The 23286-nt window shown below is 43.7% G+C and overlaps 1 protein-coding gene and 1 long non-coding RNA gene across 3 annotated transcripts; one reads left to right on the top strand and one right to left on the bottom strand.

Moving 5' to 3' along the window:
- Window positions 1-851: 851 nt before the first annotated feature.
- Window positions 852-21071, bottom strand: LOC132959668 (glutaminase kidney isoform, mitochondrial-like). Of its 2 annotated transcripts, none has more exons than XM_061032856.1 (18): window positions 20675-21071; window positions 14087-14183; window positions 13727-13845; window positions 12101-12230; window positions 11915-11994; window positions 11544-11707; window positions 10729-10787; window positions 7555-7587; window positions 7384-7442; window positions 7167-7233; window positions 6908-6958; window positions 6603-6779; window positions 6381-6512; window positions 5920-6012; window positions 4112-4173; window positions 3872-3948; window positions 3718-3781; window positions 852-3270 (listed from the first exon to the last, which is right to left on the bottom strand). In XM_061032856.1, the coding sequence occupies exons 1-18, from the start codon at window positions 20935-20937 to the stop codon at window positions 3123-3125; spliced, it is 1875 nt and encodes a 624-aa protein (XP_060888839.1). In that variant the 5' UTR covers window positions 20938-21071; the 3' UTR covers window positions 852-3122. The 2 variants fall into 2 exon arrangements, with proteins under 2 accessions (XP_060888839.1, XP_060888840.1); XM_061032857.1 differs by having other exon boundaries at window positions 14087-14177.
- LOC132959684 (uncharacterized) lies at window positions 14190-18170 on the top strand. Its single transcript, XR_009667066.1, has 2 exons — window positions 14190-14306; window positions 17163-18170. It is a non-coding gene; the product is annotated as an uncharacterized LOC132959684 (long non-coding RNA).
- Window positions 21072-23286: the final 2215 nt, after the last annotated feature.

Below are 23286 nucleotides of genomic sequence, written 5' to 3'. Positions count from 1 at the left end.
TTAGATTTATAATCTATAAATGTGGATAGATACTGTTGTTTAAATGATTTGTCTATTAGTGAAATAATCCAAACACTCAAGAAAACACTAATATTTTACTGACATTACAAACACATCTTGTAGTAGTTATAGGTGTAGTCACTTTATACATACATACATTTCTGTTATAGTGACTGTTGGATGTAATTACAACCCATCGCCAGCAGAGGGCAGCAGTGTAATATGAATGCATGATGCAGCGGTTAATTAGACCTGACGAGGCTGTTAACATCCAGGTGAGCTATGTTGTAATATTTACAGTCTGTGGTTGTAAAGTGTAGAAGTTACATTAAAGCCACAAAGAGTTAAAAACCTTAAATATCATGTAGATCATTTGAAGCACAACAAAGTATTTAATTATTATAAAATATATACTTTAAAACAACATCTTTATAGTACATGCATGTATGACTTTTTTTTTACTGTTTGTATCTTTTCTTTATATATATCTGACTTTTTTATTTTTTTATGAATGCATTCAGTGCAGCGGGATCTGCACACAGAATTTCCACAATGGGAGACTTGAGTCTTATCCACCACGCCACTGATACCGCTCACCCTGGGTGATTCTCTCCAGGCAGATTTATCTTTGTCATTTTGGATGTTGGCCTTAAAAATTCACCAGATAAAGTTTGAACACACAACCTCTGGACTCTGAGACAGTCGTCCATCTCCCTGAGCTACATGTTTTATTCCTTATTAGTGAGGAACGCAAATAAAACTGGAGACACAGGGAGCACTAAAATGTACTTCATCATGGTGCAACACAGTTAAAGATTTAATTTAAAAGCAACAGAAACACACTCCTCCAGTTTATTTTTAGAACTTTTATTAAATGTCTGATCTGTGAATAAATATCTGAGCTGCCTGCGACGCTCAGCAGCAGAAACATACATGGAGAAAGAGAACGACACCAAACACGTTACATTCAGAATACTTCAGCTGCACACAGAGATCACGTCATATCACAGACGACAGCAGAGAGAGCGGAGCTGCAGGTCGGGATCAGAGTCCAATATTGCTGATTTTATGGTACAATCATAACAATTCTATTGCTAATTGTCTCTTCAAATATTGCAGCTTTTAGGTTCCTTTTTGTGCTTCTCTTTGATTACTTTGAAATCATGTAATTTAAAATGAATTTACCGATCCCACCCAGAGGGATACAAAGATTTCTCACTGCACTGATTTTAACTGTGGATTGTTTTTACAACAGACGCGATTGCCTGGTTCAGTTTGTCTGTTAAAAACAACAACATCCAAACCTCAAACACACTACAAACACAAGAACCCTCTGGAAAACATTTACACAACGTTTCAAGTAAGACAAACATCCTCTGCATTTTAAAGCTCCTGCACTTAAGTCTCTAGTGTTTGAAAACCTGTTGTCCTGTCCGAGTGCTCTGCAGGAACACGTGTACAAAGAAACCATCAGAATTCATGTGATACATTACAGAGTCAACACATTTCTGCTCTGAAAGCCAAGATCTTCAGAAAAACATGATCAAAACTTTAATGTGATTTCAAGTGTGAAGAAAGGAGGAACTGCACTCAACAGAATTTTTTTTTACTACAAGTCCCATGATGCATTGCTGTAGACAACAACCAATCAGAGAGCCGGGGATTTAATCAGGTTTATAGATGTAAAGTTTTCTTTACATTATTCATCTTCACAGCTTCAGTGAAGATTATCTTTGTCATAACGTTTTCATTCACTCAGAGCAACAAAGATGACGGGACTAAACGAGCAGAGAAATTCTAGAAGTGATCAATCAGTCGCTGGTAATGTGAAGATTCGCTGCTTTTCTTTGTCATTTATGATCATGATAAATCTTTTAATTCTTGTAGTTTCAACATATTGTCTTTCATGGCTTCCGTATGGTTGAAAATGTTGTGACCTCCAGTAGAAAATGTAAATAAAGATTTGAGAGTTTGAATGATTAGCTGCACAGTTCGGATGTGCAGCAACCAATTTTCTTTTGTTGAGTGCAGTTTCTTGTCTAAAAGATAAATCTGACAAACAAAATAAAAGTATGAAACAAACTTTCCTTGTATTCAAGCTGCTGTCAGTGCTGGCAGTGTCACATCCGATATCTAAGAGCTCCTTCGATCAGTCAGGAGGCGACAAACACGCCCAACTTTGGATGACTTTCTATTAAAAACACAAATTACCTTAAGGTACAAAATAATAAATATCAAATATTTCAGTGTAAAGGTGCAAAATTAAAATCCAGTTTTAGGGGTAAAAACAAAAACAGCCATCATATAGCTAACAGAAGAAAAGCTTTTTACTCGTATTTAAATTTAAAGGCTGAACATCGAACAGATTTAAGAATTCAAAATGAAGTTTAAAAACAGAAAAATAGTTTGAGTGAAATCGACCTCACACACCTCGTGATCAAAATCCACCAGACTACAGAGCTACAACTATACACCTGTACGTATTTACACCAATATATATCCTCACCTGAAGAATACACACACACACACTCGCACACACACACACACACACACTACATGAATGTACAGTTTATCTTAAATAGATAAATAAATATCACACACGTACAAACACTCTGTGTGTTTGGGGGAAGATACATTCCACCATGTTGTGATGATGATGATGAAGCCAGGGAGGTTTTTTTAACACCTGGACTCCAAATTACACCTGCTACTTCCTCTATCACCTTTTCAAAATAAAAACAATTAAAAGTCAACAGGTGAGTCCTTTAACTCACCAGCCGCAGCCAAATTTACCCAGAATTCAGCTGGCGGCTGGCCACTTCCTACAGAGCTACAAAGGTGATGACTGAACACAGGAGGAGAAATTAAACAGAAATACAATTTATCTTACAAAAACTTACTACATCTAACAACATGAGGAGGAGCTTTTACACTGGAGGGGTGTGTGTTTAACGGACTGTTATCTAAGTTGTTTCTAAAGATTCCTCTTTACAGTTTAATGTTCCTAACTGTTCCTACATGTGAGTGTTTGATAGATTCTCCTCTCAAACCTCCTGATTTAAGACGTTTCTCTCTGAGAACAAACCGTCCCGCTCGGCTTCAGTGACTTCTTCTTCTCTCCCTCAGAGCAACCCGTCCAGGTTCTGCTCCGCGCTCTGCTTGTCGGTGGGCGTCTCCTGCGGGTTGTACTTCGTGTGATGATCTCTCAGGATGGTCACCACGTCGTGATGACCGAAGTGAACTGCTTCATCCTGTGGTGTGTTTCCCCACCTGCAGCACAGAGCGCAGCCACAAACAACATCACAAACAACATCACATATAACATCACATATAACATCACATATAACATCACATATAACATCACATATAACATCACATATAAACAGAAGAATCACAAACAGCCCTATAGATTATTTTTTATCATTTATGTACCGGTAAGTGTAAAATAATGTTTCATTTTGACTGTTTTTTCTGCATATTTTAGTCTAAAACATGTTCTGACCTTACAGAGCTGAACGAGATGTATTCAATGTTAAAGACAAAGTTTTGGTCTTTTTTCCCCCTTTACAGTATAAGATATGACAGCCGGAGAGAGAGAGAGGAAATCCTGGGAGGAGAAGCTGGACTCAAACCCACAGCTGCTGGGACGAGGACCACAGACTCCCTACATGGGGGCTCGCAAAATAACAAAATCTAAGTATGCTGCTGGACTGTTACCTGTCTTTGGGAACTGGGTTGACTTTGCAGGCCTCCAGCAGGAAGCGGACCACCTCAGCGTGTCCTAAAAAAACCACACACACGCACACATTAGCTACCCACACTCAAACTGCTCAAAGGAAATGTGTCTTTCATCCTCGTCAGTAGTTTTTACCTTCAGCAGCTGCAACATGCAGAGCCGTCCTGGAGTCGTAGTCTCTCTGCTCCATGTCCATGGAGGACAACGCAAACCTGGAACACGACGCAGCGGATTCAAAATCTTCATCTTAATGTAAAAGAGAACTAACTGCTGCTTAAGGACACGTGATGTGAAAGACACTTTGACTTTGTCTTTAGTTTGGATGCAGCAGAAAAGATGAGAAACATTTGAAATCTGAATATTTAAAGAGGTTACCTCCTCAGGGCGGACACGTCTCCTGTGTAAGCTGCAAACAGCAGATTAATCACCGACTTCACCTGAAACACAACAACAAGCACATTTCACTGAAACCTGAAGAATAACAACTTGTTGATTTCTCCACTTATATCCTGCTTAAGTTTCAACATAGGGATCATTTCAGAAGGGTCCAGTGCAGGAATTTAACTTTTATGAGCTAGTGAGAGAAAAGTGGTTCAGTTATTCCGCCACCAGATGGCGCTGAGGATTAAAATGCTGGACACAGAGTCGCACAGCCTCCATCACAGAGATGATGTGACGCATGAAAATGTTTCCTGTTAAAGAAAGATTCTGGACTAAAATGAACCCTGACTACAAATGTTTAGCAGGAGGAGAAGGAGGAGGAAGAGGAGGAGGAGGAAGAGGATGAGGAGGAGGAGGAGGAGGAGGAAGAGGAGGAGGAGGAGGAAGAGGAGGAGGAGGAGGAGGAAGAAGAGGAGCAAGAGGAGGAGGAGGAGGAAGAGGAGGAGGAGGAGGAGGAGGAGGAGGAAGAAGAGGAGCAAGAGGAGGAGGAGGAGGAAGAGGAGGATGAGGAGGAGGAGGGGGAGGAGGAAGAGGAGGATGAGGAGGAGGAGGATGAGGAGGAGGAGGAGGAAGAGGAGGAGGAGGAAGAGGAGGAGGAGGATGAGGAGGAGGAGGAGGAAGAGGAGGAGGAGGAAGAGGAGGAGGAGGAGGAGGAGGAAGAGGAGGAGGAGGATGAGGATGAGGAGGATAAGGATGAGGATGAGGAGGAGGAAGAGGATGAAGATGAGGAGGATGAGGAGGAGGAAGAGGAGGATGAGGAGGAGGAGTAGGATGAGGATGAGGAGGAGGAAGAGGATGAAGATGAGGAGGATGAGGAGGAGGAAGAGGAGGATGAGGAGGAGGAGGAGGATGAGGATGAGGAGGAGGATGAGGAGGATGAGGAGGAGGAGGATGAGGATGAGGAGGAGGAGGATGAGGAGGAGGATGAGGAGAAGGATGAGGAGGAGGAGGAGGACAAGGAGGAGGAGGAAGAAGAGGAGGAGGACAAGGAGGATGAGGAGGAGGATGAGGAGGAGGAAGAGGAGGGAGAGGAAGAGGAGGAGGAGGAGGAGGAGGACAAGGAGGAGGAGGACGAGGAGGATGAGGAGGAGAAGAGGAGGATGAGGAGGAGGAGGATGCGGAGGAGGATGAGGAGGAAGAGGAGGATGAGGAGGAAGAAGAGGAGGAGGAGGAGGAGGAAGAGGAGGAGGACAAGGAGGAGGAGGATGAGGAGGAGGATGAGGAGGAGGAAGATGAGGAGAAGAGGAGGAGGAAGAGGAAAAGGAGGAAGAGGAGGAGGAGGAGGAGGAGGAAGAGGAGGATGAGGAGGAGGAAGAGGAGGGAGAGGAAGAGGAGGAGGAGGAGGAGAAGGATGAGGAGGAGGAGGAAGAGGAGGGAGAGGAAGAGGAGGAGGAGGAGGAGGAGAAGGATGAGGAGGAGGAGGATGAGGAGGAGGAAGAGGAGGGAGAGGAAGAGGAGGAGGAGGAGGAGGAGGAGAAGGATGAGGAGGAGGAGGATGAGGAGGAGGAGGAGAAGGATGAGGAGGAGGAGGATGAGGAGGAGGAAGAAGAGGAGGAGGAGGAGGAGGAAGAGGAGGGAGAGGAAGAGGAGGAGGAGGAGGAGGAAGAGGAGGAGGAGGAGGAGGAGGACAAGGAGGAGGAGGAGGAGGATGAGGAGGAGGAAGAGGAGGGAGAGGAAGAGGAGGAGGAGGAGGAGGAGGAGGAGGAATGAAGCTGATGAAGGAACATGTTTGAGAGTCTCACCCTCTGGTCTCCTCCCTCCCTGCGAGGATCGAGCTTCTTGGCAAAGTGTCTCAGATTGTCGTAGTTGTGGAAGTTACAGAGAGAGACCAGGTCCTGCAGGAAGAGGAAGAACATCAGGTAAACTGCTGAATGAGCGAGTAGAGTTTTAAACACAGCTTTCATAACACATTTATTCTCAGGTAACAACAAATGTACCATAGTTGTGTTCCACAATATTACAGCAAAAACAAGTAGAGAAAACCAAATCCTATTTCTAGGAGCCAATAATTATATTTATTTTTCATGTTAAGGCCCAAAAGTCAAATACTTTCTTTCCTTCTATGATAAACTGGACAAATTTGGAGCTTGGACTGCAACTCAGGCGAAACTAAAACCCTGAAGACACGACCCTGAGATTCTGGTTTACAGTAAAGTGTCGCTGTTGAAGTAAAAACAGATAATAAGAGGAGTGTTACTCTTACCGTGCAGAACTGGATTCCTCTCACGCTGTTGCCCAGCTTGTCGAGCGGAGGAGACCAACACATGACGCCCATCACATTCGGAACGACCAGCAGGATCCCACCGGCGACGCCTGATTTGGCGGGCAGGCCGACCTGAAACAGGAAGAGGAAGAAGTGTTGACGTGGAGTCTGGCGTGCTTCACACGGAGGAGGAGAAGTTAAACGTTTGAAGGAGTTACTGACGTGGAAAGCAAACTGTCCCGAGAAGTCGTACATGCCGCAGGAATGCATCAGACTCAGAGTGTTTCGCACGGCCTCTGGGGCCAGAACACGCTCGCCTGTGATTGGACAGAAGCCGCCGTTAGCCAGAGTGGCTGCCATGACACTGGCGCTCTCACAGGTCACCTCGATAGAGCACAGCTGAGGGAGGAGAACACAGGTATATCTTTTACACTGAGCAGAGTTTGTTCATTCAGACGGTCATGAGAGTTCATGTTTGGAGGTTTCTCACAGAGTAATCACGAGCTCTCATAGTGGACTTCATTTACCTGGAAGTAGAGGTCGAGGATGGAGGTCATGTCTGTCCCCTCAGGGAAACACTGAAACAACAACACGGTTAGCATCGTCAACAGAGACATGTGCTGCTCCTCTGAATAATAAAGTAAAGTATCATAGCAACAACATTCAATCACTGAGTTATGATGAAACGACGCGTGATTTAAAGCGCGGCAAACTTCAAGTTGTATGAATAAATATATTTAAAACTCCCGGCAGTGCTAGGCTGCAGTAGATGACCTTTGACCTTACCTTCTTCTCCTTCAGGTAGTAGCCGATGGCAAAGTTTCTGTCTCCAGACTCTCGCTCCGACTGGAAACTGGGACACAAAGAAGAGGTTTGTGACTCAGCTCAGGTTTTATAAAACTCAAACTGACACCTCAAAGACGTCGTCTATTGAATGGACTCATTCACGTATTGTAACCTCAGCGTTTCAGTAGATTTCTGTACGACGTGTCGTTGTACTCACGTGGCGTTGCTGAAGCCGACATACTCGTTTCCTGCGAGTTTGTTCATGAAGTTCATGACCTGAAAACAGATTCAGATTGTCAGATTTATTAACATCACACAGTGTTACTCATCCTACAAAAGGTTATTCCCAATTTAAATAAATGTCTTTGAACACAACATCGATACTCACATAATCAAACTTCTCAGAGTTGCTCACTCCTTGCTGAAACACAAGCAGGACAAACGCAGTGTGACATTTTTGATCTCGTATTGTAAACTTGGCATTAAACAGTTACCCACGTCACGACTTTAGCACTACTTTAAACCATCCGTATGTCTATGATATCAAACTAGAAAGAAAGTTTACATCACTACTGTTTTTAAATCAAAGGCTTCATGTAACCAATCAAACCAATCGATGAATTAAGATTAGAGGTGGGAGACTAGCTGGAGATGGAGGAGGTGAAACAAAAACAGTTAATACACTCAAGAGTCTCTGTTTTGTTTTTCAAAACGAAACTTATCATGAAAGTAAAGAAAAATGATCTGACCCTGTTTGAACTCAAAGAGTGAAGTTAGCTGTGTCTCATTAACTGTTACTCTACAGGCGCTGCATTCACACTGCAAGTCACATGAAACAAAAGACATTAAAGAGACGCTCCTTCAACCTCAAGTGTCAAATGATTCAATTATATACATCTAGAAAAGAATCAGACTCATTAAAGTCTCCTCTAAATGTTTGAAAATCTCTCAGCTTGGTGTTGATTTATTTTATGCTGGCTACATTTTCATCCAAATGTTCACCCTGCTAGCACGGCTTCAAATCTTCACATTAATAAATCAAATATCGAGTAAACAAGGCGTCACAAACTATTAAAGCTGGGAGATACGACTGTAATAAATCTTTATCTTTCTGATAAATGGTTTATAGACGTGTCCGCGTCACTGATTAAGACAATAAGCAACACTTTGTTGTTTTGAATCTATTCTGAGTCCGCACACCAGAAGCTGCTCTGATTAAATGTAATCTGATGAAGGACGAGGGCCGAAACGTTACATGTGGTGATAATTCCCATTAAATGTAATTGGAGCAGCTTCTGGTGTGCAGACTCCGGCTTTCTCTTTCTTTGGATTCAGCACCCAGTGTTCAACTTTTCACATGTTTTTGTATTTGAATCTGTTCTGTCTCTGAAGTTGATTAACTGCGGACCTGAAGTTTGGACACTCATCAGTCACCGTGTGAATATTTGTATAACGTGCGGCTTTCAGTGTGAAGCTCATTTTGTTGTTTTAACATCTACTGTTTGTCCGTAGCTGAAGAGAAGTTAAGAGGAGTAACTAGGATGTCTTTACTGTCTAAGGCCCCGTGTACACATGGCGTTCTTTCTGGGCAGAAAAGCGCTGGCTGTGCTCCCGGTAGCGTTTGCATGAAGCGTTTGTGCTCTGAGAAGAAAAGCGCAGTCCGTCTCCATGACAACAGTCTGTTGACAAAGGCCGCTGTATGACCGACGCTGCTCTGTCACTTTTTACTGCACGTTTTATATTTGAGATCGTTTCTTTCCCGATCAGACACGGAGCGGGGAGGATGTGAAGACGCGATCTGTAGGTGGCAAAACTGCGGGGAATATCATACACGTGGAAAAGAGCGGCGGTGACGTCAGCAGCGCCTTTTTGAAAAGTTCATTTGAGCGCTCGGAGGCAGAGGGCTCGGACAAAAGACTCTGGGCGCCGCTGTGCTCTGTCTCCGGGCGGCCGCCTGCTGATGAAAACGCTCTCTACTCTTTGAGTCAGTTAAAAAAAGGCGCTGACGCTCAGAAAGAAACGCTAGGTGGGACACGGGGCCTCAGACAGACTAAGTGATCTAAGAATCAAAAGCTAGAGAAGAATGGAGTATGAAACCAGTGTTTGAGTTGAGTCACAGCTGAACTGTTTATAACGTATAAACAGTTTGGGGAGAATGCAGGTGAAAAGTATAAAAGCAACACTGAAACATTCATAAACAGCCATGTGAAGGCTAAAAGCTTCGCACAAATCCAGACAGAAGAGGGGAAAAATAATTAAAAAGGAAAAATTACCAACGTCATTGACCTGTTGCAGTGGTCATAATTTCCCAAAGATCCTAATGCTGTAAAATATGCAACAACACATAAAACCACACAACGAGCCTTGAAAAGGTACATTGCAATGAGGATATTTAAGATGTAGATTCAGAAGAAGGACAGAGGAGGGGAGGCGCATGCACACAGTCCCTGATTTATTTCTCCAATCAAACAATAGATTTAAACCTCATCTGAACAGTGATTGGTCGGACTCAAAGGGACAGAGGGATTGGCTGACAGTCACATCATGAAGGAATGATTGACAGAAGTCATTCAAACAAGACTCTACTTTATTGTCTTGTTGATAAATCTGATCTCCCTGCCATCATGATGTGATCATAACAAACAACACGGGGTGATTCTCCTGCTCATCCAAACACTTTATGCACATCCTGTGTTTTTTATTTTGAGGCATTTCATGTCTTTGGATGATTTACTGATAGTCTTGCTTAAAAATCGTTGTTGTTTAGCACGATCACAACCTGAATCCTGCCATTTCAGCCATCCTTCACTGAGGTAAACAGAATCTGATGTCCCTCCTGAATCAATTCAAACTGAAGTGCAGAGGAAAAAACTTCCTCTGGATTTTATCTGAGTAATTAAAATGTTCATCATCCTACAGGGAGACCCTCGTGATCCTTAGCGGCTGCTCAAGGACGGACCGAGTCAGAGTCACTGAAGGTTTCTATTTTTCATTTGAGTCTAAACTCAGCAGGTGGTGCTCCTGTGTCCCTGTGTGTGTGTGTGTGTGTGTGTGTGAAGGTCAGAGGGGGATATTTAATGAAACATTGAGGTGGCAGAGCTGCTCTCAAAAGTCCCCGCGCTACAAACTGTACGTATGTGTGTGTTTTTGTGCAGGATGGCGGCTGAGCGATGGCTGCCTTCAACCAAATCCCCTTTTAGCGTGATTATCTACAACCTTAATCTGCCCCGGATACTCAGAGATTATAATTCTATTCATACACTTTCTCTTTGGATGCAACTTAGTCGGACTTTCTCGCTGCACAGAAATACAAATATTTAATCTGTCAAACTTCAGATAGTTTGAGAGATGACATTAAAAACTGAATCTGGAATCAACTTTTTACAGACTTTAAATGTAACATATAAGAACTTTACAGACTTTTTTTTACAGCCAGAATTCAAGAAACTCAACATGAAATGACAAAATACAGTCATGAGGCCCCGTTTCTTGTTTTGTACTAGAGCAGTTTGGATAAATGTAAACATAATAATTGAAGGTGTCGTGTGTAAACACAGCTTACCTTAATGAGGGAGGTACAGACGATAGCTCCAGCATTAACCATGGGGTTGTGCGGTTTATCTGCAGGTGAAAAAAGAATCAAGCATGAGGTGATTTTTAATCTTTACTGATGTGAGAAAGTGGAGAGAGGCAGACTCGACAACATAAACGACAAAGAGGATTCATCAGGAATATGTTATGATAGATGCATGAACAGAACTATACAAGATACTTCACCATATAATAACACAATGTTGAGTGGTACACAACTCCCCCTCTGGGTTTTAATCTGCTTATGCAACCGTCCAGACAGGAGCATATTCAAATCAAATAAAAACATGTAAAAGTACACAGCTGGAATGAGTCTGCTGCATGCTCTGATAGGTAACAAAGAGAGGAAACCAGGAGACCAGCACCAGACAAAAATAACGTATTTTACAGAGAGAAGCCAACAATTCATGCTGCTGTTTAGCCATGTCACACACAGAGCCCTGACAGACAGGCTGATGGGTAAAAACATCGATTTTTATGTAAATGTTCAAACACAAAAGTCTGGTTGTCATTGAGCCACGTGGCAGCAGCTCGTTGTATTTCAAGGTTACATGCACTCTCTGTTACACACTAGCCGCTCGGTTTTATTCTGCAACCTTTCATTAACTATTCATCTCACTTCCATAGCAACCGGGCCTGGAGACGGATCCTCTTACAGTGAAAGTGTGAGCCCAGAGAGCCAATTCAACCACAGCTGGCTGAGTCACCATAGAAACACAGAGACACAGGTGTGTGTGTGTGTGTGTGTGTGTGTGTGTGTGTGTTTGTGTGTGTGTTTCCTCTCACCTTCCTCGTTCAGGAAGAGCTTGTTGAACCGTAGACCGCTGGGCTCTTTGCCGATGAAGCGGTGCACGTACTCAGTGCCGTGGTCGTGAACAGCGATGGCGTATTTCAACGGCTTCACGCACGACTGCAGACAGAAAGGGACCTTTGTGTCGCCGACGGTGTGCCTGACAAACAGACGGAGACATGTACAAAGCTTTTGAAATGTGTTCTAGACGTGACACAGACAGAATATTTCTCTCCTTACTTTATCAGAGTCTGTTCTTAAAGGGTTAATGCATGATACAGAAACAATAGCTGCAGGTGATTCTATTCATACTCTACACACATGCAAAACATCAACAGCTGTCGATGAATTATTCTTTCTGTTTCACCTCTGTCCGTCCACCGTGCACAGGGCGACGGCCCATATGTCGGGGCTGAATCGAGCCAGCTGGGGGATGTAGTCGGCCACCTAAAGCAGAACAAAACATACAAATATGAGGACACTGAGGTTTTAAACTGAGAAAGAAAAGTCCTTATGTAGAGCTGCTCTTTAGTGCTGTGCCGCCCTCGCTCACCTGCCCTCCAGGCATGGTTTTAGCCGTCCCGTAGAGTTCATCGATGTGGGCGCAGAAAGACTGAAAGTCTGGGATGACAAACTTCTTCCTGAAGGCCTGAGTGAGCAGAACGATGTTGCTCTGGACACACCTGAGACAGGAGACAAGAAAAACGTTTAGGCCTCCAAACATGAGTCGGGACACACATCTTTAATAACAGCTCGTTGTGTTAACCTTACACTACAGCTGCTGCAGTTTACAGTTACGTTTTTTCCTAGTTTGCAAAAGGCATGTGGAAAATATATGCACAGATTGGTGCCATGTCAGGTCCATGTTAGTTTGAAAGAAACCTCCAGATTTAGTCCTGCTCCTTTTAATCTGAGTGATTCAGGAGCACAGATAGTAAACAGTCTTGAGGTAGAAGCTGTGTCGCAGAGATTTGTGGCTCAGCTATCTCCCTGCATCAAACTCTTTGTAATCCCTGTAGCATGGGATCCCTGCAGAGCACACACGCCACACTCCAGCTCCCGCTCACGTGCTTCCCTCTGAGGCCGAGCTCTATAAATAAGCCCGGGGAGGTGATGTGATGGATTCCAGCCAAGAGCTGCAGCGCCGAGGTCTGTTCACCGAGGATTCAACTCCCTGGTGAGCTGTCATATGCCCTGACTCACCACGGCGCCGCTTCACAAGCTGTCACCCAGTTTGTCTCAGCACCGATTCCTCTGGGGGGGGTCAAACAGCAGCCGTGATACTGAACAAGAAGGGGGGGGCTAATAATACTTTATTCAACAGTCATCTTCGTTTTGACTCCAGTTGTGGTTTCACACCAGTTATTTTATCAATGTTTTACTGCTGCTTCTCGTCTTGTTGTTATGAAAATATTCCATTAAAGCAACTTTTTTGTTTTATCAGGGAGGTCATACATACAACACCAATCATCTATCATCAAACATCATCATAAGCAAACGTTAGAATCATTACCAGATGTTAAAATGATGCAGAAAGTTTAATTTATGTCCTCCACTTCTCTTCAGTTACGCCTCGTTATTGTTGAATTAGTTTTCCTCTAAAGAGGGCAGTGTAGTGCTTTCATCACTTAAAGATACTTGAACTTTCATTAAAGATAAACTGATGATTCTTTTTGTGTCCTATTGTCCCCGCAGTAGTGGTGCGTCTTGTTTGAATCCAGCTGGACGGAGACGTGGACGACGTCTGAACTGAGGAGTGGTGAATGATTGATGACGTGCAGCGACGGAGAATAAGAATAAATCATTCTAAAACACGACTCTGATGAAAGATTCATGTCGATACAAAAGGTGGAGCAGGAGGCGGAGAGACAGCTGGCTCCACCCAAACAACTATTCATAAAATACAAAACATCATTTGAAGTTTTGATTTGTGAGAAAGTTACTCAGGGTGTTTTGAATTTTCATAACATTTGACACATTAACTCTCTGAAAGCTCTTCATTTAAAACTACTATGAAGCTGCACATTTCATTGTATTAAAAAGAGTTTATCTCAATAATTCTTTGACTGCATGATGAACTTTTCCCGTCATTTTAAATCTAATTTTCCATATAAAAAGTTAGTGGAGCAACTTCCAACTCAACTCAAGGAATATATTTATAGATTCAATAAAAACCTACTTTTTGAAGAGGTGTCGGTCGAGAGTTCCGTCGGAGGTCGTCTTCAAGGTCACCTTCAGCATCTCCATACATTCCTTCAGTCTGGGGTCTCCTGTGCGAAGCCCGGTGGCTTTAAGAGCCTGCAGAGATGAAGGAGACATTTTGATTAAGGCAGCCTGAAAGCAAATCAATAAAGCTACAAGCCGTGAACCGAGGCTCCTGAAGAGGCTTACAAGAGGAGTCATCCTGCTCATAATTCAACCAGGGAGACAACTACAAAGAGGAGCTGATTCACTGCCTCCCTCTCTATCTGTAAATCCTACAGCTACCAGGACAGTTGATCTGAAACGACTGTTCTTATTTCCTGTTGTGAGGACTCACTGTGGTGAACTTGTGTGCAGGGATTTTTTCCTGGCCCTCTGCGATGGTATAGAAGAGCAGGTCCTCCAGGCTGGGCAGCACGCCCGCCTTCCTTCTCCTGCAGGAGAGAAAAAGAAAGACACACACAGAGAAGGAAAAGTGAGAAAAACATCTGAACAGTGAGGCGCGCTGTGGTGGAAACATGGAGGGGAAACTGCAGCGGAGGGAGGAGAGAGAAGCTGTGAGTAATATGTGTCACACTGCTCTGAGAACATCACCGTACACTGACCTTATTTCAGAGTTTGAACCTGTGGAAAAGGACATGTTAAGTCTTTTCCACAGGCTAACATGCTGACATAAGGTCACTGTAAAGTCAACTGTTTATCGGCTACTTTGCTAGAATACCAGCCATGTGTTTAAAAAGCTGATTAGCATGTAAGCTAACCAAAGGACTCACTGTGTAGTTTTTAGTTTAATCTCAAACCCTGTGATGTCGCATGAAGCTCAAGGAATTTGTGATTATGAATATGACCTATATTCACCCTGGGGACAGCAGCAGCACAGAGGGAGCAGAAACAACAAATATTTCATGATGAATTAAGCACTCTGAGAAAGAAGTGCTTACAGGCATCTTGGTCCTCACTGTATGAGAGGATGACGTGTCAGAGCAATTCAGCCGAATGAATCCACTATCTGTGAATTGTGCTGACTGGGTCTTAACCGCTGCAGCTGTGACGGGAAGCTTGCCAGAGCTCCCGCCTCATTAGCGCCGTGTTCACTGAGTATCGACCACCAGCCTCCAAATGAATGACTGTACAGTCTGCATGGTGGCTGTTAAATAACCTCAAATCAAGTCAAGGGTCAGAATATTTCTTGCTGCTGGACTCTTGTTGAAACACACGTTGTTGTGTCCTCTGCTTACAAGTCTCTTATTGTGCACCACGGACACTTTGCAGAAGATTTTCATAACATGTTCATATTTCTGTCCCACAGTGCCGCTGGCTGCAGACTTTTCCACAGATCGTGTTTGTTATCTATGTTCTCTGTGCTTCTGTTCTCCTGTAATTTGCAGCCGTTATAAAGTTGGAGGTCAGTATTTGCAGAGTGTTATTTTTTCCTTTCAGCCTGGCTGGTATTCTCAGCAGCGCCTCCACACGGAGTCGTCTCTAGGAGGAAAGTTAGTAGCGTGTCAGGAGGCAGATGGGGCGACCAGCTCACAGCAGGCTCTCTGCTATGATTTATATCAACACCAAACTGAAACTATGCAAAGCCCTCGGCGCCAAGGCACACTCGGTCCCATTATGCACCGCGGGGCAGCGGCTTGTGTGCAGGGAGAAGATGTGTCAAGGTTGGCAGGAGGATCCTCGCAGCAGCCAACCAGATCAAAAGCTCAGTTTGCACCTTTACAGTCATGAGAGCAGAACTCAGAGTCAGACTCAGCACTAACAGGGTTTCCTCTGGATGTATTCAGCAGCAGGGAGAAATGGGATTGAATCAATATTAACTTTTTTTTATCATGAAATTTATCAACAAAAAGATAAATATAGAATATCACCCTCCTTATCCCTCTGAAATCAATCAGTTTTAGACCCAACAACCTGCTTTACATCCATAATCTGTGTTTTTCTGTTGCAGAATAACATCACAGAGGAAACTCTGGACCCGTCTTTGACCCATAATTTAGACGCCATGACCTGCACAGTTCCACTCAGTGACCAGTCAGAAAAAATTGTGATTCAAGCTGCACAACAAAAATAAATTCTTGTGATCCTGGAGTTTAATATAAACACATCCGCTCCTGTTGAGACTCTGGTGTTTTGAGTACAATTTGGACTTTGACGGATGTCAGACGAGCTTGAAATCTGAACAACTTTCTGACTCGTGTGGAACATTACATGTTAAAAAATTCTCACGAGAACCGTTAAGCTTTTTCACTGCTGCAATCATAAACAAAGGTCGATGCCTGCTGGTGAGGAAGAATACACATCAGAGAGTGTGTGTGAGGAGGGAGGAGGAGGGGTGAGGGAGAGGGAGGGGGGATTCAAGCGCAGCCTCTTGGACAGTGAGGTCATTTCAAGGTAAAAGCGGTTTGTCGGCTTTCTGCAGAAAACCTCTACTTCTACTGGAAAACAGGTTAAAAAAAGAGGAACTAGAACTAAAATAAAAAATAGAAACATACTTACAAATGCAAAGCAAGCAGATCAACAAGAGGGAGAGAGTGTGCAGAGGGAACAATACTGAATTAGTAACAGTAGTACAGTATGAGCACATCTGAGCAATGTAACAGTACGACTCCATAACACTGCAAACATACCGATACTACTGTGACAACAAAAACAAAATAAATACAGACATAATACTGATAAAGTGTCTGACAGGACGAGAAAGACACAAACACAGATAATGATGGAAAGCTTCAAAAGAGTTGGGAACATGACATAAACCTGAAAAAAAGAGGACATTAACAAATCTGTGAGGATAAGAAACAACAGAATTTTAAGTATAAATATAATATGAACCCCAACATCGTTTAATGAAGACTCTGAGCTGCATATTAAGAGAAAAGGATTGAATCTGTACACAGATATCTTCTTCCTGCTACAAGACAGAGACAACCTTCTTGTTCTGGTTACGAGGCCTGAGAGAGAATCATGAGTGCAGGGTTAGAGGTGTCCCTGCAACATCTGGAGCAGCCTCTGGATCCACTCATTAATCTACCTCATTAGCGTTCGAGCTTCCCTCCCTGAACGCCTCTAAAGGTCAGCTGTTATCCAACACGCATAGTTTGCCAAGAAGGTGTACAACTCTCTCTCTCTACCTCATAACAGTTACAAGCTAATAAAGCTCTATAAATATGGACGATCTCATCCATGCTACTCTGTCAGCTTCACCATCGTGCAGTCATCTGCCCTCCTGGCAACCTCCCCCCTCCCACACACACACACTGCTCTGCTGCAAGATACCCAGTGAGGAATGTTGTTGACGTGCGGCGTTTGTTGTCTCACTTTGCACACCTTGACTTTTCTAAATGTGTAAAAACTGTTTGTTTTAGCTGCATTGTTCTTATCAATGAATCAGCTGTTTCTTTCTTTAACAGGTCAATAGTGAGGATGTTAATTCCCTGATGTTACTGGAGCTGACCCCAGTGTAGTAGACAGCTGCTCCTGAGGACGCTCACAGCTGATCTGAGGTCAGAATCGGCGCGTGAACTGACTGAACAAACAGTTTGTTGTTTTTAAAATGCAAACAGTCAGACACAGTTCATGTCGAGCTGTTGGTATCGACAGTTCGATGTCTGATTGAGTCGTCTGTGTTGTCAGTCTGTATCGTCTGACCCGATCGACGGAGCGGGTTTCACCGCCACACAGATGTCACGACAAGCGGGCGGCGAGGGCGGAGGCAGACGTGAGAGGCGGAGCTGCACAAATCAATCAGCGAGAAGTGACTCATCTGCTCCTGGAGGCTCTGACAACTGCCGGGCAGCACGCCAGCATCCCGGCTTTGGTGCAAATAACGGAGGAAAAATGACGTGGGCGGGATAAGCTCCCCTGCATTACAAACATTTTTAACCCCTTATTAGCCAGAGCACCGCCTCAGGACCCTCATAGATGCTGTCGGGCCCCGGGGACTCCAAACAGTCCGCTGTGGATTTTATATTTTAACACTTGATTCATGTTGCGTTGGCCTGATTTACAGACTTTTAACCCTGATGTTACTTCTGAGTCTGCTGGGTGTCATCTTGTGTTTGATGGTTGTATTATGGGTTAATTTGATTAGTTGATTTGCTGTTGAAGTTTTAATCGTTGATCCATAAAATGTCAAAGTATCTGAATGTGCATTTAAAAGTCCAAATAGTCATAAATCATTTGTTCTGTCTATTTAAGAATCAAGAGTCCAGATAGTAAATAACAAACTATTATAGAAGTTTACAGCACATGCCAATCTTCCTCATTTAAAGCAAAAGACCAGAAGCCAAAGCAGCGTCTCCTGATGTTGAACATTTCCTGTTTTCTTTGTTATTGTTCCACAGCTGAAGTTCACATGAGCAGATGACTCACAGCCTGAATGAATGAAGTCAGTGTGTTCCTCACTGTGCCTCATCCTGCATGTGGCCTGTTGATCATTTCAATCCACGCTGAGGATGTTTCAAGCCGAGGCTTCCCTCTCACTGAAATGAGCCTTCTGGGGAAACGAGGAGTGACTGCTAAACATGGCCGACAGCTTAAGCAAATTGTCCGTGAATGAAAGCAAATGGGACGACGTCGGCCCGCAGAGGCGATGAGGCATTTTACTGACGCTGGTGGTATCACAGCTGCTCTGAATGAAAAAGTGTAACACAGCCAGACGCTTACATCTTTTTATTTTCTTCTTAAACAGTGTGCCAGTCTGCCCTCCAGGCTTTTACAGATTATACTAACACACCACAGAAAAAAAATGATGTCCGGATTAATTCACTGCAGCGTGTTAAATATCTATCCTGAAGAAGATGAAGCACGATTCATCAGCGTGCAGAAACCTGAGTGAACACTCGAGTGTGATCAGAGGAAAAGAGGAAGCACCGCGTCACATTCCTGACAGACTGGAGGCTGCTGGCATACCGATGAAACGACGGACCAGCCGTGGCACTTTACATCACCAATAATCTGAAAGTGACCTATTGGATATTTGACAACATATATTGAGTTTTTAACCAGACGACTGATAAAATAATTTGTTTTAGGTGGACGGCAGAGGTTCTGCTACTTCCCCTGAACTGGTCTGACGTGCGTTTGTAAAATAACTTTCTGAGTGTGTCCAGAGGTTTAATCTAGGCTTCCTCTTCCTGTGGATCACAGATTTAAAAGGTGATGTGGCGTCCGCCGTCCAGAGATGTTTAATTATTCAAACAGAAAGTGGAGGCAGAAATACGTTCAGGCAATTTCCAGTGAGAGCATATTCAGTACGTCTCTTCAGAATCAACTTCCAGCACACAGAGTGGGAGAAGTCTGTCATAAAAATCATACTTAATGAACTCTGTGAGGGGACGCAGCTGAAGGGAAGTTTGGGATTTGTTTAAAACGGTCTGGGAGAAGAACGTTACAAACACACGATGCTGTACAAACACTAACAGAGCCAGAAAAAAAAGTGGATCATTATCTTAATAGACGTCAGTGGGTTTTAAGTGGATCCAGCGAGGCCTTCGGGAACTGTGGTGGCGATGTTCCCGAAATGATTTTAACCTGCATCCAGTCTATCAGCAGGAGGACTCTCATCCTCACTCCTCGATCAGCACGCTCTCTTTTAGCCTGTTGAACAATCACCCCTATCAGACTCTCTATTACAGCCCTATCTGCTCCACTAACATGCTGATAACTGATCATGCAATTATCTGCCAACGGACACTAAAGACTCAGTAATGGAGTCTTTTAGTTTCAACTTCTGGTTCATAAAGAAACAAACAGACAGACTGTTTAGTGCTGAACTGTTGGACTGTTAACTGACCTTTCATTGTTATCGTGTTTACACATGATGACACCCTGACTGTGAATCTAAAAGGGTTGTTTTGTCAGCGGAGGCGACTAGATAAATAAATCCTGACAAACGTGTGTCTTAATGGGGCACCGGTAGCGTCGTGGTTACTGCGTGAGCCCCATGTACGGAGGCTATGGTCCTCCAGGCGGGCGGCCCAGACTCGAATCCGACCTTTCCCGAAAAAATCTGAAAAAAATGTGGATTGCATTCCTAGATTCAAAGATTGACCTTCATTAGACTTTGAGTTATGCACGGTCTGCCTGCAGGGTACATTATGTTATATGCAGATTTTGTTTGTTGCAGCATCAGCAGAACTAATAAAGTTATTTTTAAAAGAAGAAGGAGCTGGCCTGGTAGCAGCTTGATATCATGTAGTTTCACACTGAGGCTGCAGGATGCTGCAGGTCACCATACCTGCCTGCACATCACATGCTTCCATTTCCGGACACCTCCTTATTCCAGGAGCTCTTTCCTTGTCCCCCCCTGGAAATAAGTCTGATAACATGTCAAGAAGTGAATCACATCAACATGGGATTTAAAAAAATATGCATGGCACATATTCACATCTGGAACAGCTATTTAAGCTAAGGTATCACGACCCGACATGGAGCTGTCCACCCGGTCATATTGCACTGACCCCCGGGGGATGAGCGTGGTGTCACCGGTCGCTTCTGCCTGTTTGTCCTTTCCACTAAAACCCTGACCAGGCTGGATACCTTTAAACCCTTAATCTAACATGCTGGGAGACCTATTAGCATGCTTCATAGTTCGTCATCCCAATGGGGAGCTGCGTTTGAGCTAGCTAGTGAAGAGCTAGTCCGTGCGTGATGCGGTTGAAGGCGCTCAATGCCGAACTACGTTTAAAAAACCGACAACTTAAAAAAACCTTGATTGTATGTGATAAAAATAATCACAACTTTAAAAAATATATTGCTCATGTTATATTTAGAGTATTTCTTTAATTCGGCGTCTGTTCTTTGTGGAAAATGTCGATATTTTTTCAAGAAAAAGACTATATCATCATCTCCATCACCGATAATCGCTACAGTAAATTGTATTTTTTTTCCATTGGGTTCGGCGTAGACCGGGGTTACTCACTTCTCTGTTGCTGAGTCCTTGCCGGCTTCATTTGGTTCATCACCCTTGGAGCAAAAGCCTCTCAGTCCGTACCGCCTGGAGTAGTGCTGCGGCGGGGCTCTCCACCCGGGATACCCCCCCCTTCTGCCCGGTGACCTCCCATCCGACCTAACGGTGCTGAAGCAGGAGGCGGTCGCAGGTGCAGCTTTAATACCTGCCAACGGACGCTTCAGCTGGGTTTGAAATAACTCCTTGAGCGCTACCGTGGACCGAAAATGTAACATTTCAACCCCGTCGAGAAAAAGTATTTAGATGGTGGAACTACAACGAGGCCGAGATCAGAAATCCGAGATGTAAAGTGCGCTGTTCCCGGTCGAGTAACGGTTTTCCCGGTGACTCAACAACTGAAAATTTTCCTCACTGGGATACAACCTACCTTTCACGCCGCGAGGGATTTGATTGGAGCATGATAACGCAACATCAGTCCCTGATTGGCCAACAGAGCTGTCAATCATCAGAACTGCCAGTTGATCCGTGTAGGCCATGTTTATGATCATTTATCTCCATCACTTTAATTCTTACCAAAGTTTACAGCCATTATGGTAATATACATCCTCTTTTATTGTTTTAAACTACTTTTACAAGCTTTGTAGCAGTTTATGCAAAACAATTAAGAATCAAATATTAGAGTTAAAAGAGGAATATTCATAAAAAGAAGAATGAAACTCAGTTAAGAAGCCTTTACATAAAATCATAGTCAGTAGAGTTATATAAGCTATACAGTGAAAATCCCCTTTAAATGCCATATAAGTCATATAATAGGCTATTTCAAAACACTTTTGTTCACTGATTATGTTTTCATAATAGGCTATTTCAAAACACTTTAGTTCACTGATTATGTTTTCATCTACAGGAGTTAGAAACAAGAGGGGCATAAAGTCAGTGCAGATCACAATCTTTAATATTTACAGTCTCAGGTCACAGCAGCAGCAGCACGGATGTCAGACACATACTGTAATGTCTTGTCTTTGTGTGACACCACTTGATTTATTTTGGTACTGCACATGTTGTGTCTGAGGTTTCCTCGGCAGATGGCGGCTTCTGTCCTGAACAGAACAGTTACAGCGCCATCTCCTGGCTGGATTTTTACTCTGGATTAGTTATTAGCAACAGCAATACTGACAGGCCAATAACAGATAAGAAGGAGGAGATTCTCAGCCCAAAAAATTGGATGTTGGATGTTAACATAAAAAGTTGGACTTAATGTTCTCTATTCTTTGATGACATGATTGCAGCGTTATATTTCTCTCTCTGGATACTTTTCTGCACACTGCAGAATCCTGAATTCATCTTTTTTGGCATGCAACATTTAAATTGATGTAATACACACTCATGTTCCTCTAGAGAAATCTCTGTAGATATGTAATGTTCTTCAACCATCCTAAATGTGAATATGCATAAGACCTGAGTCAGGCAGCGCTGTAATGTCTGTTCTGACCTCTTTCACAGCCTGGGTGGGTGCAGCTTGACTCCCAGTATAAAACACTGACCTACAAACCAGATTACTCACTGGAAAGTTTTTGGTTAGTTAGTTGCTCCAGTTTGATTTTCTGTGGCTCCTAACTTTTAATCTGACTTTATCAGAATCTCTGTAAACTCCGCCCACCAGGAGCTCCGAGTTAAACAAACAAAATCCATGCTGACTAATAATCCTTCACTGGGAACATGAAACATTCATGAATCTGGACTGAATCGGTGGAAGAAACCCGAAGTCTGTGGCTCACTTTCCCAAGCAACAACGTCTACAATTAAAGGGGAATTCCAACTAACTTCATCAGATGTTATCTTACAGGAATCCATTTCTAGTCACACACAAAAATCCTGACCTCTGAGCCTGAGATGTTCTCTAACCTAGATTAATCAGCCCACTGGATTCTTCACTGTATAATCAGAAGTGTGTGGACAAAGCATGTAGTCATAAATAAACTTAAAACATAAACATAAAGTTAGCCAGTTGGGTTTATTTTGTCCCTGAGCTTCATTTCTCTCCAGAGTCCTCAGAGATCCTTCTTGTAATGTAACAGGAGAATTGTTGTCAAACCAGCCGCAGCTCTAAAAGTTTAATTCTGCATAAATCCCCCTGAGCCGCTGCATTTTCCCTGCATGCAGCAGTGAAGCAGAAAACAAAGGAAGGAAGGAAGGAGACAAACAAGGCGATCCCTAACGAAGCTGCAGGGAGGAGAGGCGATAATTCACTGACACCCACACCTTCTCAAAAGCAGTCAGCTTCCTGCTCCTTCAAAATGAGGGTGATGGGTGCGCTCGGCAGATCCCTCCCACGCTGCTTAGCGGCTGGCTTCCGCCCACCGCCCGTGGAGCCGCCCACCTCCAGCCGTTGCCACAGCAACACATCATCATCAGTGACTTGCACTGGAGGAGGAGGGCAGGGAGGGGAGGGGCGAGCAGGCATCCAGCATGGGTGTTCATGAGCCGAGCTATTCTCCAGAGAAAATCTGTCTACATGTGTGAGAGAGTGTGTGTGCGCGCGTGTCTGAGTGTGTGTTTGAGACGAGGGCGAGAGAGGGAGAGAGAGAAGGAGGATGATGGGAGGTATGTGAAAAGGACCTGCGTCA

The sequence above is a fragment of the Labrus mixtus genome, chromosome 24 (genome assembly GCF_963584025.1).
Source record: "Labrus mixtus chromosome 24, fLabMix1.1, whole genome shotgun sequence".
In the NCBI taxonomy this organism is placed as follows: Eukaryota; Metazoa; Chordata; class Actinopteri; order Labriformes; family Labridae; genus Labrus; species Labrus mixtus.
This window is presented reverse-complemented; position numbering and strand designations above follow the sequence as displayed.